The 16,643-nt window shown below is 42.3% G+C and overlaps 1 protein-coding gene across 4 annotated transcripts in view; it reads left to right on the top strand.

The window, feature by feature from the left end:
* LOC311252105 (ankyrin-2-like) overlaps positions 1 to 16,643 on the top strand; it is an 89,093-nt gene that overhangs the window by 62,167 nt on the left and 10,283 nt on the right. For 2 of the 4 annotated variants that reach the window (XM_084344941.1, XM_084344942.1), the window contains exon 1: positions 3,961 to 16,399. In XM_084344941.1, the coding sequence (XP_084201067.1) occupies positions 4,007 to 16,399 (12,393 nt within the window). In that variant the 5' untranslated portion in view covers positions 3,961 to 4,006. Of the gene's footprint in view, positions 1 to 57; positions 136 to 270; positions 403 to 487; positions 659 to 813; positions 1,049 to 3,861; positions 3,923 to 3,960; positions 16,400 to 16,643 lie in introns of those variants that run through there. The other 2 variants (XM_084344944.1, XM_084344943.1) reach the window with 2 other exon arrangements.

A 16,643-nucleotide genomic window follows, 5' to 3' on the forward strand; every position in this document is an offset into this window, starting at 1 on the left:
TTGATTTGGTATACCTTGCGGCTCTGACCGCTCATGGCTGTCTGGTGGTATTTACAGTAGATCCACAGGATGAAGCAGAGAGAAAAGAGCAACGGTTGGCCATTATAGCTGACCATCTGGGCTTCAGCTGGACAGGTGAGTCACATCTTAGTTGCAGTGATCAAGGTATCAAACTTAAAATATACATTATTGCTTCATTTTTGCTGCCAAACATTTAAAATGCATAATTGTACCATCAAAATCATTACTGTAATTTATTTTCCTCCATAGAGCTGGCGCGAGAACTGGACTTCAGTGAGGAGAGGATCAACCTTATAAGGATTGAAAACCCCAACTCACTTCAAGATCAAAGCCATGCCCTTTTGAAGCTCTGGACAGAGAGGGAGGGAAAGAGTAACACAGGTTAGTGATGAGTAGGGCACAAATGTCTCAGAATGAAATATTTTTAAACAAGTACAAAAAATAAGTAAATAATGTAAAATTTTAGGTCTGTTTTCTGTGTCACCAGAAACCACACTGATCAAAAGACTGACTAAGATCAACAGAATGGACATTGTTCACCTCATTGAAACCAAGATAATCAAGTCCACTCAAGACGAGACATCATCACATACCTATGCAGAAATCGAGCGGACAATAGCATTGGATCATAGTGAAGGTATGCAAGCCAATGTTAACTTGATGCAGATGTTCAGGTTGTTGTTATACCTTTATAGAAAGTTCTAATTTATTCCTTCCCTTTAAGATTCAGACTTATTTTTACCAACCAAAGTATGCACCTTTTCTGTATGCTTGCGCTGTATCCTCTATCAGGTTTCTCTGCCCTTCATGAAGACATTGACAGCCCCAGGCCAGGCAGGCGCACAGAGGCCACACGTAGGAGTCCAGGCTCTGGACAAGAGGTACCCATGGTATCAGCAGAGGACCTGTCCTCCAGTTTGTCATCACTTCACGAGACAATGGGAAGATCAGAGACGGATTCCACAGCAACAGGTCTTCTTAGAAATGCCCAGAAAGAGAAACTACAAAAAGAGATGGAGACAACATAGTAAGTTATGCAGGAGGTTTATACATGCGCTCAAAAACTTACCTGCAGATGTCAACATAGGTCGTTTTAGATGCTTACTGGTGTTGTGTACAACTCAAAAGATATTTGAAATGCATTCAAATATTTCCTTAAATACCTTTATTCTTCCTTCAATGATTACAATTTTGAAAATCTTTTTGACAGATTTCTGCCCTTAAAAGGGGTGGGATTTTAATAAGACTTAAAGGAGCAGCTTGTAAGATATGGCTAGACATTTAGTTTATAAACATCATTACCAGAATGTGAAACAACAGTGTAACTGTTCTGTCAAAGGCATCTTTATAATGTGTTGCAGAGATGTCTGCTGAAGTTAGCATGCTTACCAGCTAGCCCCAGCCCATCCTATCTCATAACCACTTTATTACATTGGAGAAGAGGTGATGTCCGATAGTGAGATAGTCTGATAGTGAGAAAGGGCGATAGCTCCTCTGAGGTTTAGTCAGGAGATGTATGTGAGCAGCGAGTCCACTACTTAGTCTAATAAATAAACAAACTAAACTCATAGAATGTCAAGAAAGGATGTATTTTACACATCATTTCTATACTTAAAGCTCTGGTCTACGATCTGAGAGAGGTTTGAAAAAAGCATCCCCCCCACACACACACCCCTCCCCTCTGTGCTCCTTAACCCCTCCCCTCCGAGCTTGTATCGCTCTCCCCTCGGAGTCCCGCGACACACCCATGGATGTATTATATTATAGATCCATGGACACACCCCCTCCGGCTACAAGCTTTTTTTTTTTCTCTCTTGAACGAACTTTATACGTCCCGCAACAAGCACCAAGAGCAACAAGCCGGCAGAAACCAAATACAGCCCAGCTTTGAATGCGGAGTAACGATGTCGGATTCACAGATAAAGTTATTACAATGCACGTTGAAACTAACGTAAATCTTGTAAGTCATTACAATGTCCACAGCTAAGCTCCACAGCCAAGCTAGCGTAACGTCATTAGCATGCTACAGCTACGTTACCTTACAGCTACGTAATCAGCTACAACAGCTAAGTTAGCCACTTCTAAAAGTTACTGAGGGCCAAGAGACTAACAGATGCTGCCGTCAGCTTTAATCACAACGATCGCTTCCACATTGTGGCTGAAAAACAAACCTGTGTGAGTTTCGGAGTAGCTGTGTGTGTCCCAGCTGTTGTCTGAGTAGCACCAGACAGCAGCTAGGACACACACTCACACAGACCGCGACACAAACGTGTCCGTAAACCGTAATCTCTTGTTTATGACCGATAAGACACACAAATACACACATCGTAACGCCTATATGATAATCCATCATATTGATTTAGCAAAGGCTTCGTTGAAAACAAACGGACAAGACCGGGAGGAGGGTTAGCATAACAGTTGAGTAGTGACCGGGCGAGAGGTTGTTATGGAGAAATAAATCCGGACAAATAAGATAAAAATCCGGAAATAAATCCGAAACCCCTCCGCTTCGCGTTGGGATTTCATCCATCCCTTCATTCATCTTACTTGCTGCTTCATTTAGCTGCCACGCACAAATAAATAGGCTGATTTGGTGTAAACATGTTAGCAATGTTAGCTTGTTGTTAGCTTACAATGCTAGCATAGAGGCTAACGTCTCCGTCGAACAAGTAAACAAGTGTTGACAACACTGCGGAGACAGACACCGTCTAAGAACACAGAAACAAACTAACGGCAGCTTTCACAGTCATAAGCAGCATCAGCATGAAAGTTATCTGTGTCACAACATCCACAATAAAGACGAAGGTTACCTGCTCAATAGAAACGCCGCTGTATCAGCACCGGGTCCATATCTTCACGGACCTTTCGCCACCGTTCAAACGATGACCCGATGTTTATTCGGTTTGAGCCCTCTTTGTTTCACATCTCGCTTTGTGTCTTTTCAGTGAGACTCTCTTTCTTTGACTCTTTGTCGGTGGGGCGAGCAGAGGCAGCTGAACTGCTCAGGGCAAAACAAACCTCTTGTCCGCTTGTAGTTTCAAATGCGGAAGTGGGTCGGGACCAGACGTGAGCAGGAGCAGGAGAGTGAGCGAGGATTGGATCGGAAAATTGATCCAATTGGAGCCATCAGGGCCGGATGGTTCCTATTGGTCAATTTCTTTTCAGTTTTACAGACACTAGAGAGAATGGATTTTTTTGGTTCCTTTTACTCTCCACATTGTGTGGGTGGTACTATTGGGTCATAACCACCATCTAAATGATGTTAATAATAACAACAAATCTTTCAAATCGTAGACCATAGCTTTAACAGAAAAATACAACCATACACCTTCTGAATTCAAGATGAGTGAACACACTTCATTCAAACTTCAACTTCAAAAAACGCAAATAAATCCTCAATTCACTGATGTAAGATGTGAAAATATTCCGGCTCTACACACCGTTTTTACATGTCGCTGATGTCTAAGCTGGCATCCGTCAGTCTCAGATGGAGCCTGTTTTCAGTCCCAGTCTGTCCAGCTGTGTTATGATTCCATTGCCTGTGATCTGAGGTTGTGGTCCAGGCTTACTCTGCTCCCCACTGAGCTACTTGCTAACAGCAGTTCGTCACTACATCCACAGATAGCTACAGCAAATAAGATAGTAAGCAACAGTCAGTGGTCATGCTGCTACCTATAGTTTTAGATATCTTTTTGGCCATTTCTTACAAATTACACTTTTAATACATACTGTGTGATCATCACTGGTTTAATGGAACATGTTAAGTTTAGACATTATGATAAAATGAAGGGATACTCTTCATACTTCATACTGAATATTGAAAACCTCTTTTTTTCACAGCTCATCACAAAGAATTTATGAGGAATTGACAGACACGGTACACACAGGCAGTTTTAAACAAGTAAGTCCTTTCTTCACATTGTACTGCACCACTCCCATCAACCTCAGATCCCATGTGACAAGCCCTGTGTACAGAGGTGCACCCATGTTAGGCACCCAGGTTACCCCACCTCCTTATCCCACTGTTGAACCATGTGATGATGAAGGTCCTGTTGATTATGAGGGAGCAGAGGGCGGAGAGGAGTGGAGCTTGGAGTGCCTACAAACCACCCATTCTGAAGACAATGCTCATTATTTGTCTCCATTGCCTTGGCGAGAATCCAATAGCTCTCGAACAGGTGTATGCGAGAGTCGTCCGTTGTCTATGACTGACTTTGGGGATAGTTTGATTGAGTGTGATCAGGCTGAGCAAGACTTCAAGAAACTGTCTATGGAGCTTTTGGAATCTAATGAAGTCTCTGAAAAGATTTCCTTTATACAACAACCAACAACAAGTGAACAACGGCTTCAGCCTGCTGAGCTTACTTCAGATGCAATGACAGAATCCACGCAGACCAAACAAATGGACAGAAAACACCTGGATGAAGTTTCACATCGACTTTATAAAGTCCTGTATGGATATGATGTTGAACTGATAGACTTAGATGGTGACAATGTGTCTGTGGTGCCCGAAGACATAGTTCCAGCTGAAGTCAAGAAAGATGAAGTTGAGGGAGCTGCTACACAAACAAACATTAATGAAAATGTGTCACACTCTATCCCTGACATTGAAGTTTACCATGCCTCAATTTCAGATGACCTTGATCTCAAATCCATTCATGCCATTAATCAAACCCAGGATATTACCACTCAGACATTAGCAGGTCAGGAACTCATGAGCTCGGGCAGCTTTATTCAGGTGTCACATGACTCAATTTGTGAACAGACAGATGCAAATTCAGTAAATAATGCTCTGTCAGTTATACCAGGAGCCGAGTATAGCTTTGAGAAACCACTGTCTTTCATACTAAATGAACCTGAAAATGAAGTTGTGGATTCTGTAAATTTTACACAAGACAGTGAGGCATCCAGATATAGATCCCATTTACCAGAGTCCACTTCTAAAGCTCTTTGTGAACGTCATAGCTTAGTTCATGATAGATCCTCTTCACCTGAATGTGTGACCAATGCAGCAATATTACTGACAGAAAGTAGGGCCTCATCTCCTGAATCAGTGTCATCATTAAATGAGCTAAACTTTCTTGCACCCGATTCTCCAATACCTCAGTTTAGGCCGTTGTCTCCCCTACCACCTCCTGTTTTTCCATGGGAAAATGTTGATGTGGAGGCTTCAGCCAGGGGGCAACCAGGAGGGACTTATATGCTGTTAACAGTAGAAGCAGAGGAAAGACCATTAACACCAATGGTTTCAAATAAAAGACCATTTGGAAAGCCAGTATCGTTAGGCAGCGATTATAGCAATGAGGGATCCATCTCACCTCAATCATTAACTTTTGATTTAGAAGACAGAACATCATCACCTGAGTCCATCATTTTAGAAGCAATGCAGTGGTTTTTTACATCCTCTGAGCGTGTGACTCCATCTCCTGATTTCCATGAGACAAGACCATCATCTCCTGAATCCTTTGGGTCTATCACTGCACATTGTCAGCTTCCACCAGACTCCCCTGTCCCAGAATTTAGACCAGTCTCTGAGATTTGTACAACCTGGCAAAGTAGGTCGTCATCACCTGAGTCCGTGTCATCACATTTGGAATTTGAAACACCACTATTGTTATCAACACTTTCTGAAGACAGGCCAACATCCCCAGAATCTGTAGCATCTGTGAACAAATATAAAGCATTGTCAATTGATTCACCTATACCTGATTTCAGTCACAACAGACCTGACTCAGCTATTGTAATGATAGGGGAGAGATCCACTTCACCTGAATCTGTAAGCTCAATTGAAGAATATGCATCATCACTCAACCATGAAGACAGAGCTTCATCACCTCCTTCTGTTGCATCTGGAGATGAGTCTGAATCTGTTTTACCTGTGGTTGGACATACATCACCCTCCCCTGAATCAGTTGAACCTGCAGAGGTAGAGTGGGATTCCATACCTGATGATCATAGAACAAATTCACCTGAACCATTGGTATCTGATACACAGAGCAAACCATCAAAACCAGTGGAATCAGTGTCTGAGAGTGATGATGATTGGGTTGTTATATCGTTGTCTGATATTGAGGAAAGGCCACTTTCACCAGAGCCAGTTCCTGACTACAGTCCAATGTCTCCACAGTCAGAAGAGTTAGACATTAGAGCACCCTCTCCTGAATCAGAAACACTCAATGAGTGTTTATCCCCAGATTCTCCCCTACCACAATATACGCCATCTGTCCACGATGCTGTTACTATAAATTATCATTCATCATCACCAGAATCTGAGTTGTCAGATACAGAATATGAGGCAATGCCATTGCTCTCAAATTTTGAGAATAGGCCTTTATCCCCAGATTCTAATGGTTCTAAATGTGACAGGGGACCATTGCCTAACCTTGTGATTGACCTACCTCTTGAACCAACAGGAGCTGCAGTTTTTGTAGGCGCATGTGCTGAAAAGCAGTTTGAAACAAAAACTAACATTTATCTAGAAGAGTCAAAAACTGAAGAAAAAAATCTTCTGAAATTTAATGAACCTGAAGATCTCAAGAAACAATCAGTAGTACCTGATGAGATTCAGTCTGACAAAACCATTGTCACACCACCCTCAGGAGCTGAGGTCTTATCAACTAATTCAAGTATAGAAGTATTATCTCATGATGAAGGAAACTTTAAGGAGGGTCTGCACAATCCCGTGTCTAAGAAGAAAAAATCGGTGAGAAAGAAAAAATCTAAGAAATCAATCACAACTGATCATGAACCTGTGCAGGATGTTACACAACATAAAAGAAAATCACCTGAGCCTATCACTAAAACATATGAAGAGATACTAGAATCTGATCAAGCTCTTTCACCTATTTCGCCTCCAGAAACTGCTTCTGATCTGCCATCATTGGCATTCACTGCAAATGTCCCTGAAGATCAGCAATTATCTAGAGAGTCCTCAATGTGTGTACCTCAGCATCATCAGCCTTTATCCCAAACAAATGAAATGTCAGCCGACAATTTAGTGTATGATGTCGAACATTGGAGGCTCATCTCACAAATCTGTGACCCTCAGTATTTAGGAGAAACCTTCATGGGTAAAAAAGGAGGGTTTCAGTTTGCTGTAACAGACATGGAGTCTTATCAAACAGAGGCAGATGTGACATTTGAAAATGTGTCTGTTGTAGAGAAAGCTTCTTTTCAGTCAGGACGTTACCAAAGATCACTTTCACCAGATTCTGAGGCTGAATATAGACCCATGTCACCACATTCGCTGTTGGTGCTGGACTCACTTAGACGAGAATCCTTCCACTCAGGGGACTCTGTGGATAGTCAGCGAGCTTTATCACCAGATTCCCCTATTCCTCAGTACCTTGCCTCTCTCTCTGGACCCTCACACATTTACTGTAGATCAGTGTCAACAGAGTCAGTACTGTCAGATCTGGAGGCTGATTCGAACATTTCATTTGTTTTTGAGGACAGACCAGCTTCTTGTGATTCAGTAGCCTCTGTCAACTGTGCGTCACCTGAATCACCTATTCCTGATTTTAGACAGTTTTTACCAGATTCAGTTGTAATTACTAGATTGAATCGGTCTTCATCACTGGAATCAATCACCTCTGATCTTGAATGTGATTATTTCTCTTTGCCATTATTGTTTGCTGAGAACAGACCATCATCACCTGATTCTGTCAATGAAAATGGGCCACTTTCTACTGAGTCTCCCATTCCTGTATTTAAACAGACTTGCCCAGAATTAAATGTTTGGACCACACTGGAAAGATCCACATCACCTGTTTCAGTTTGTTCAGATAATGAATATGGTGCTATATATCTATCACAACTATCCTCTGACAGAAGACCATCCTCACCTAATTCAGTAGTTTCTGGGGATGACTACAGAGGTGACTCACCGATACCAGATTTCAAAACAGGGCTGACAGAATCAGTTTCAGTTGTTGCTCATAGATCATCTTCTCCTGAGTCAGTGATTTCTGATTCTGAATTTACACACTCAAGTATAGACATAAGTATTTGCAAGCATAGACCTGACTCACCAGAGTCACAAGTATCGGAGACCACAGAGAGACAATTAGGGGGTATTGGGGAAACCTCATCTCTAAAGGCAGTACATGTGCCAGTATATAGACTTGTTTATGATGCTGAACTTTGGAAGCTCATTTCTCAAATACGTGATCCTCACTATGTTGGAGAAACGTTTTTCAGTAAAACCGGTGTTTTTGAGTATGCTGGAACAAGAATTGAGTACTTTCTAGAGGATTCAGATGTAAAAGAGGAAGAATTAGAGGATGGTGTGAAGATTGACACTGAAGATTCATCTGATGCAGACGTTCTTCAACCAATGCAAACAAAGACCAAGGGGGAACAGAGACCAGTGTCTCCTGATTTTGGATCAGAACACAGGCCTCTGTCACCATCAGAGTCTTTAAAAGACTCCTCTTCAGATCCCCAAGTTATGAATTCTGAATCAGTAGTTACTATGTTTCAAGAAAGGCAATCAGCTGCTAACGCAACATTTACAGTAAACCAGCTGATGAGTAAACTTTATGATCCCTTTTATGTAGGAGAAGCCTTTATAAGCACAACTGAAGAGTTTGATTATGTGGAGACTAGTAAGGAGTACAATCCCCTTGATTCAGGTGATTCAGTTCTGAGATCTGATTCTCAGGATACAGGGAACTCTGAGGATGAGTCTAGACCTTTGTGTCCAGATTCACCCATTCCCCAATTTTCTGTCTTGCTTCCTGAAGTGGAACATCACAGAGCATCATCTTCTGAACCCGTGTCAGATACAGAACTTGAGCAATGTGATGTTGATGCTTTATCTACTGAGTCAAGGTTATCATCTCCTGAATCAGATGGCTCACTAAGCAAACACAGGCCTCTCTCTCCTGACTCACCAGTGCCTGACTTTAAGACAGAGTTACAGAACTCTCTTGCTTTAGTTGGCAGATATAGATCATCCTCACCTGAATCAGACACCTCAGATCTTGAGGATTCATCAAGATGTTTGCCTTCAGAATTTGACTTTCAAGACAGACCGGATTCTCCCGATTCAGTGACATCAGAAATTAATATGAGGCCATTTTCACCAGAATCGATTCCAGAATATAGGCCTATGTCCTCTCAGTCACTGATGATAGCAGCAGGATTAAGAACATCATCTCCTGATTCAACAACATCAGATAATGAGCTCAGGACTTTAGCGGCAGATTCTCCTGTACCACAGTTTAGGCAATATATAGAATCAGCTGTGTTAATTTCAGGGAGCAGGTCATCATCACCCCTATCTGTAATGTCAGACACTGACATGTATGTTCTGGACATGCCATTAATTGATGTACAAGGGACATCCTTCACACCCGATTCTGAAAATGAGTTGAGGGCATTAGATTCACCCATACCTGAATTCAGACAGGCTGTACTGTACCCAGCCATTTCAAATGCTGAATACAGGTCTATGTCACCAGAGTCAGTCTTTTATTCAGATATAGATTATGATGATGAGCCATTTGCATTAGTATTTGATGATCGTAGACCTTCATCTCCTGATTCAGTGGCATCCAAACGCCAGTCCCTGTCACCTGATTCACCTATACCTCAATTCATTACAAGAGTATCCGAACGTTTTCCGTCATTTGTTGGGTTTAGGCCAGTATCCCCTGAATCAGCCACATCAAATGTTGAGTGTGCACCTTTGATGAATTTCCCTCCTGATACTGAAGATAGACCAAACTCTCCAGAGTCATTAGAACTAGAAGTTGTAGAGAGAAGATTGTCACCTGATTCGGAAACAGAGTATAGGTCTTTCTCACCTACATCACTGCTGTCAATGTCCAATTTCAGATCATCCTCTCCTGAATCAACTGGCTCTCTGAATAAATTTAGGGCTCTTTCACCAGACTCCCCTATTCCAGAGTTTAGACAGGCCCTACAAGAGGCTTTACACACACTCATGGAATGTAGATCCTCTTCACCAGAGTCAGTGTTGTCAGATTTGGAAGTGGAAATGGAATTACCGTTCTCTATTTTACTTGAGAACCGACCTTCATCAACTGAGTCTTTAGCATCAGTCAGTAAATACAGAAAACTCTCACCTGATTCTCCCATACTTGAGTTTAGGCCAGCTATGCCAATTCAACTTGCTGACATTAAGTCTTACAGGTCATTATCGCCAGAATCACTGACATCTGATGAAGAACTTGCTCCCCTATTGTCTCAGCTTTTTGAAGTCGAAGGAAGCACAAATTCTCCAGAATCGTTATATGAATACCAGTGTTTGTCTCCAGACTCTCCAATACCTCAATACACTTATACTGAACATCCCATGTTGACAGTAATATATAGATCTGCATCACCTGGGTCAGTACATTCAGATGAGGATTTGGAGACAGATTTGTGTATCCCTTGGCTTTTTGAGGAGAGAGCAGAATCTCCTGCTTCAGCTGCATCCAAAGATGAACATAGGCCTCTTTCACCAGAGTCACCCATACCTGAATTCACACAGGCACTACATGAGCCCCCCATTTCACATGTTGACTTAAGGTTTACTTCACCGGAATCAGTCTTGTCTGATTTGGACATGGAAATTGAGCTGTCTTTTCCAATTATCATAGAAGACCGACCTTCATCTCCTGAGTCCTTAGCATCTCTGAGTAAATACAGAAGACTCTCTCCTGATTCCCCTGTTTCTGACTTCAGACAATCTTTTCCAGAGACGTATCCTGAGTTTAGTGCTTACAGGGCTTCATCACCTGAATCCGAGGCTTCAGAAATAGAATATGCTCCTTTAATTTCACAGATGTCTGATTTTGAGGACAGAGCAGAATCCCATCAATCAGGCTGGTCTGACTCTGATGTTCGAGGGTTGTCTCCTGACTCTCCACTGCCCCAGTACACCATGATTACAAACACTATGTTAGAAGTAAGATACAGATCCACATCACCTGAATCAGTATTTTCAGATGAGGATTTAGACACAGATTTATGTATCCCTTGGCTTTTTGAGGAGAGAGCAGCATCTCCTGGTTCAGCTGCATCCACAGATGAATTTAGACCTCTTTCACCAGATTCACCCATTCCTGAATTTACACGGGCACTTCATGAGTCCCCTGTTTCACATATGGACTTAAAGTCCACTTCCCCGGAATCAGTCTTGTCTGATTTGGACATGGAAATTGAGTCATCTTTCCCAGTGATCATAGAAGACCGACCTTCATCTCCTGAGTCCTTAGCATCTCTCAATAAATACAGAAGACTCTCTCCTGATTCCCCTGTTTCTGACTTCAGACAGTCTTTTCCAGAGATGTATCCTAAGATTAATGATCACAGGGCTTCATCACCTGAATCCGAGACTTCAGAAATAGAATATGCTCCTTTCATTTCACAGATGTCTGATTTTGAGGACAGAGCAGAATCCCATCAATCAGGCTGGTCTGACTCTGATGTTCGAGGGTTGTCTCCTGACTCTCCACTGCCCCAGTACACCATGATTGCAAGCACTATATTAGGAGTAAGATACAGATCCACATCACCTGAATCAGTATTTTCAGATGAGGATTTAGACACAGATTTATGTATCCCTTGGCTTTTTGAGGAGAGAGCAGCATCTCCTGGTTCAGCTGCATCCACAGATGAATTTAGACCTCTTTCACCAGATTCACCCATTCCTGAATTTACACTGGCACTTTGTGAATCCACCATATCTCACATGGACTTGAGGTCCACTTCACCTGAATCAGGGATGTCCGATTTGGACATGGAATTTGAGTCATCTTTCCCAGTGATCATAGAAGACCGACCTTCATCTCCTGAGTCCTTAGCATCTCTCAATAAATATAGAAGACTTTCTCCTGATTCCCCTGTTGCTGATTTCAGACAGGCTTCTCTAGAGACATATCTTGAGTTTAATGCTTACAGGTCTTCATCACCTGAATCCGAGTCGACATGTTCAGATATAGAATACATTGTTACGAGCCTAGGAGCACTAGTTTATGAAAAAAGAAACCATTCTCCTGGCTCAGGAGAATCTGGAGATGAATACCAGGCTCTGTCACCAGACTCACCCATACCTGAATTCACACGGGCACTTCATGAGTCCCCTGTTTCACATATGGACTTAAAGTCCACTTCCCCGGAATCAGTCGTGTCTGATTTGGACATGGAAATTGAGTCATCTTTCCCAGTGATCATAGAAGACCGACCTTCATCTCCTGAGTCCTTAGCATCTCTCAATAAATACAGAAGACTCTCTCCTGATTCCCCTGTTTCTGACTTCAGACAGTCTTTTCCAGAGATGTATCCTAAGATTAATGATCACAGGGCTTCATCACCTGAATCCGAGACTTCAGAAATAGAATATGCTCCTTTCATTTCACAGATGTCTGATTTTGAGGACAGAGCAGAATCCTATCAATCAGGCTGGTCTGACTCTGATGTTCGAGGGTTGTCTCCTGACTCTCCACTGCCCCAGTACACCATGATTGCAAGCACTATATTAGGAGTAAGATACAGATCCACATCACCTGAATCAGTATTTTCAGATGAGGATTTAGACACAGATTTATGTATCCCTTGGCTTTTTGAGGAGAGAGCAGCATCTCCTGGTTCAGCTGCATCCACAGATGAATTTAGACCTCTTTCACCAGATTCACCCATTCCTGAATTTACACTGGCACTTTGTGAATCCACCATATCTCACATGGACTTGAGGTCCACTTCACCTGAATCAGGGATGTCCGATTTGGACATGGAATTTGAGTCATCTTTCCCAGTGATCATAGAAGACCGACCTTCATCTCCTGAGTCCTTAGCATCTCTCAATAAATATAGAAGACTTTCTCCTGATTCCCCTGTTGCTGATTTCAGACAGGCTTCTCTAGAGACATATCTTGAGTTTAATGCTTACAGGTCTTCATCACCTGAATCCGAGTCGACATGTTCAGATATAGAATACATTGTTACGAGCCTAGGAGCACTAGTTTATGAAAAAAGAAACCATTCTCCTGGCTCAGGAGAATCTGGAGATGAATACCAGGCTCTGTCACCAGACTCACCCATACCTGAATTCACACGGGCACTTCATGAGTCCCCTGTTTCACATATGGACTTAAAGTCCACTTCCCCGGAATCAGTCGTGTCTGATTTGGACATGGAAATTGAGTCATCTTTCCCAGTGATCATAGAAGACCGACCTTCATCTCCTGAGTCCTTAGCATCTCTCAATAAATACAGAAGACTCTCTCCTGATTCCCCTGTTTCTGACTTCAGACAGTCTTTTCCAGAGATGTATCCTAAGATTAATGATCACAGGGCTTCATCACCTGAATCCGAGACTTCAGAAATAGAATATGCTCCTTTCATTTCACAGATGTCTGATTTTGAGGACAGAGCAGAATCCTATCAATCAGGCTGGTCTGACTCTGATGTTCGAGGGTTGTCTCCTGACTCTCCACTGCCCCAGTACACCATGATTGCAAGCACTATATTAGGAGTAAGATACAGATCCACATCACCTGAATCAGTATTTTCAGATGAGGATTTAGACACAGATTTATGTATCCCTTGGCTTTTTGAGGAGAGAGCAGCATCTCCTGGTTCAGCTGCATCCACAGATGAATTTAGACCTCTTTCACCAGATTCACCCATTCCTGAATTTACACTGGCACTTTGTGAATCCACCATATCTCACATGGACTTGAGGTCCACTTCACCTCAATCAGGGCTGTCCGATTTGGACATGGAATTTGAGTCATCTTTCCCAGTGATCATAGAAGACCGACCTTCATCTCCTGAGTCCTTAGCATCTCTCAATAAATATAGAAGACTCTCTCCTGATTCCCCTGTTTCTGACTTCAGACAGGCTTCTCTAGAGACATATCTTGAGTTCAATGCTTACAGGTCTTCATCACCTGAATCCGAGTCGACATGTTCAGATATAGAATACAATGTTACGAGCCTAGGAGCACTAGTTTATGAAAAAAGAAACCATTCTCCTGGCTCAGGAGAATCTGGAGATGAATACCAGGCTCTGTCACCAGACTCACCCGTACCTGAATTTACACCAGCAGTGCCTGAATGTGTTATTGTGAATATTGGTTTTAGATCATCCTCCTCTGAATCCATTGAATCAGATATTGAGTATGCTTTGAGTGAGTTGCTGATGTCCATGAATTCTGGTGTTGACGTTAGACCAGTTTCTCCTGAATCGGCAGGATCAGAGGTACAAGAGAGGCCACTATCAGTTGAATCCATACCAGAATACAAACCCTTGTCTCCGAAGGCATTGATGTTACTTGGAAACATTCGATCTGTATCTCCAGAATCTACTCAATCACTTGATGAACACAAGAGGTTGTCTCCAGACTCCCCTCTTCCTTGGTTTACACAAAATGTTGATGAGACTATGACTGCAGAAACACACTATGGGTGTTCATCCCCAGAATCAATATTGTCATATACTGAATGTGGTTTGGCTTTATATGATGGAAACATCATTGATAGGCCACTATCACCTCAGTCAGAGAGGTCAGATGATGAATGTAAACCCTTGTCGCATGAATCACCTATACAAACTTTAGGGCAGTTATGCTTAGAAGAGACTGCAGTATCACCAGAGTCTGTTGAATCATGTAAGGAAGAATTTCTCTTGGCATCCAAATCTTTAGTATCTGAATTAAAAGTCCAAATTTCCAATGAAGCAACCATTGATAGTACTGCTTCATCAACAGTGATGGCACCTACCTCACTTGGAGAATCAGTCATTATGGTAGCTGAGTATAATCTTGTTGAGGATGCGGAGTTGTGGAAGCTGATTTCTCAAGTGCGGGATCCTCAGTATGTTGGAGAAACTTTCAGCCGTAAAACGGGATTTATGCAATTTATTGGCAGTACGATAGAAACGAGCGTTCCAGATGATGAGCAGGATACTATAGTAGAATATGAAAATGGGCAAGATTCATTTGCCACAGTACCACCTTCAGACTTTACACATCCGTTAAGTACAAAAGACACAGCTTCAACAGATGATGGCATTTTTTGCACTTCAACTGCACAAGTCATATCTAACTTACCTGTTTTAGAGTCACCTCCACCAATGATTGAACATGTTTTGTCCTCAGGAGAAGCTCCATACAGACAAGCTCAGTACACATTTGAAGTACCTGCCACTGAGGCACAGGCAACAGATTCTGATGATGATTGGGTGGTTGTATCAGTATCTGACAGAGAGGATAATGATGAACGGTATTCACCAGAATCTTGGACAGACTCAGGACCCATGTCCCCTAATTTAGTCATGGTGTTAGAAGCAAGAGCATCATCACCAGAATCTGTAACATCAGTCAATGAGCTCAGACCGCTCTCACCAGATTCCCCCTTACCTGAATTTACAATGGCGTTGCCAGAATGCATAAAGTTCCTGAGATCAGTATCATCCTCACCTGAACCTGTAGCATCAGAAGATCGGAATGTGATTGATAGGTCATTGTCATCAGAGTCACATCCTGAATATAGACCTATGTCACTTGAATCAGCCATGCATATGGCTGACAAAAGAGCATCATCCCCAGAATCATTGCCTGAGTTCAATGAGAACAGGTCTCTGTCTCCGGACTCTCCCATCCCTGAGTTTAAAGTATCATTGAAGGAGAACACTTATATGCATAGGTCATCATCACTTGAGTCATTGGGATTCTCTGATTCAGAGTGCGAGCTTGAAGTCACTTCATCAAGAGTTGCTGAGTATGACAGACCATCCTCACCTGAATCTGTCAATGAGTTCAGACAACTATTACCTGACTCACCAGTACCTGAGTTCATGAGAATATTGTCCTCTTATTTTATTGATGCTACCAACATGGATAGATCATCCTCACCAGTGTCTTTGTCATCAGATTCTGAATTTGTTGCTTTACCCATTGATTGTTGGATTGATGATAGCCCAAGGCCACTGAGCCCTGAATCTGCTGAGTCAGAAGAGGAATTAGGCTTTTGTTATGAGAGGACTGACAGATTTGTCTGTAAATCCAAACTTATGAGTCATGTGACATCTCCTTTATTGCTTGATCTGTCTTCATCATTACCTAACAAAAGGCCTTTGGCTGCCTCACCATTGCTAGTTCAAACTGCTAAGACAAAGTCTGAGGAAGGACATGTCAGTCCTGGCTGGCAAAATACAACAGGATTGAAATCAGAAGTCTTGTCATATGATGAATGGATGCAGCATGAATCAGAAGCTGAAGGTATCTCAACTACACAAACAACTGTTTGTGAGGAAGACGTCCAAAAAGGCTTTCCTGTGAAGCCATCACTTGTTCAAGACCCAAGAATGAAGCCCTTACACATCAGTCCTGGAGAACCTAAGAGCAAGACAGCCTCAGAACGGGTAAGACTGAGAGCATGACGACCAAGCAGCGACACTTATTTTGGATGAATTTGTTAACATGTCATTTGGATGGACTAAATAACTGTGTGGTTTGACAAACTAACAACAAAATGTAGTGCAGTTAAGTCGTTGAATTTGTCCGGACATTGCGAGGATGCTTAAAAGTTGCATGTCATGGCTTCACATCTATTGCTCTCAACCTAATGAGATGTTGGCTGGATGGAAAATAATCTGTCACTGCGGA

Source organism: Pagrus pagrus, assembly GCF_965226575.1.
Source record: "Pagrus pagrus genome assembly, chromosome: 22".
Taxonomy (NCBI): domain Eukaryota; kingdom Metazoa; phylum Chordata; class Actinopteri; order Spariformes; family Sparidae; genus Pagrus; species Pagrus pagrus.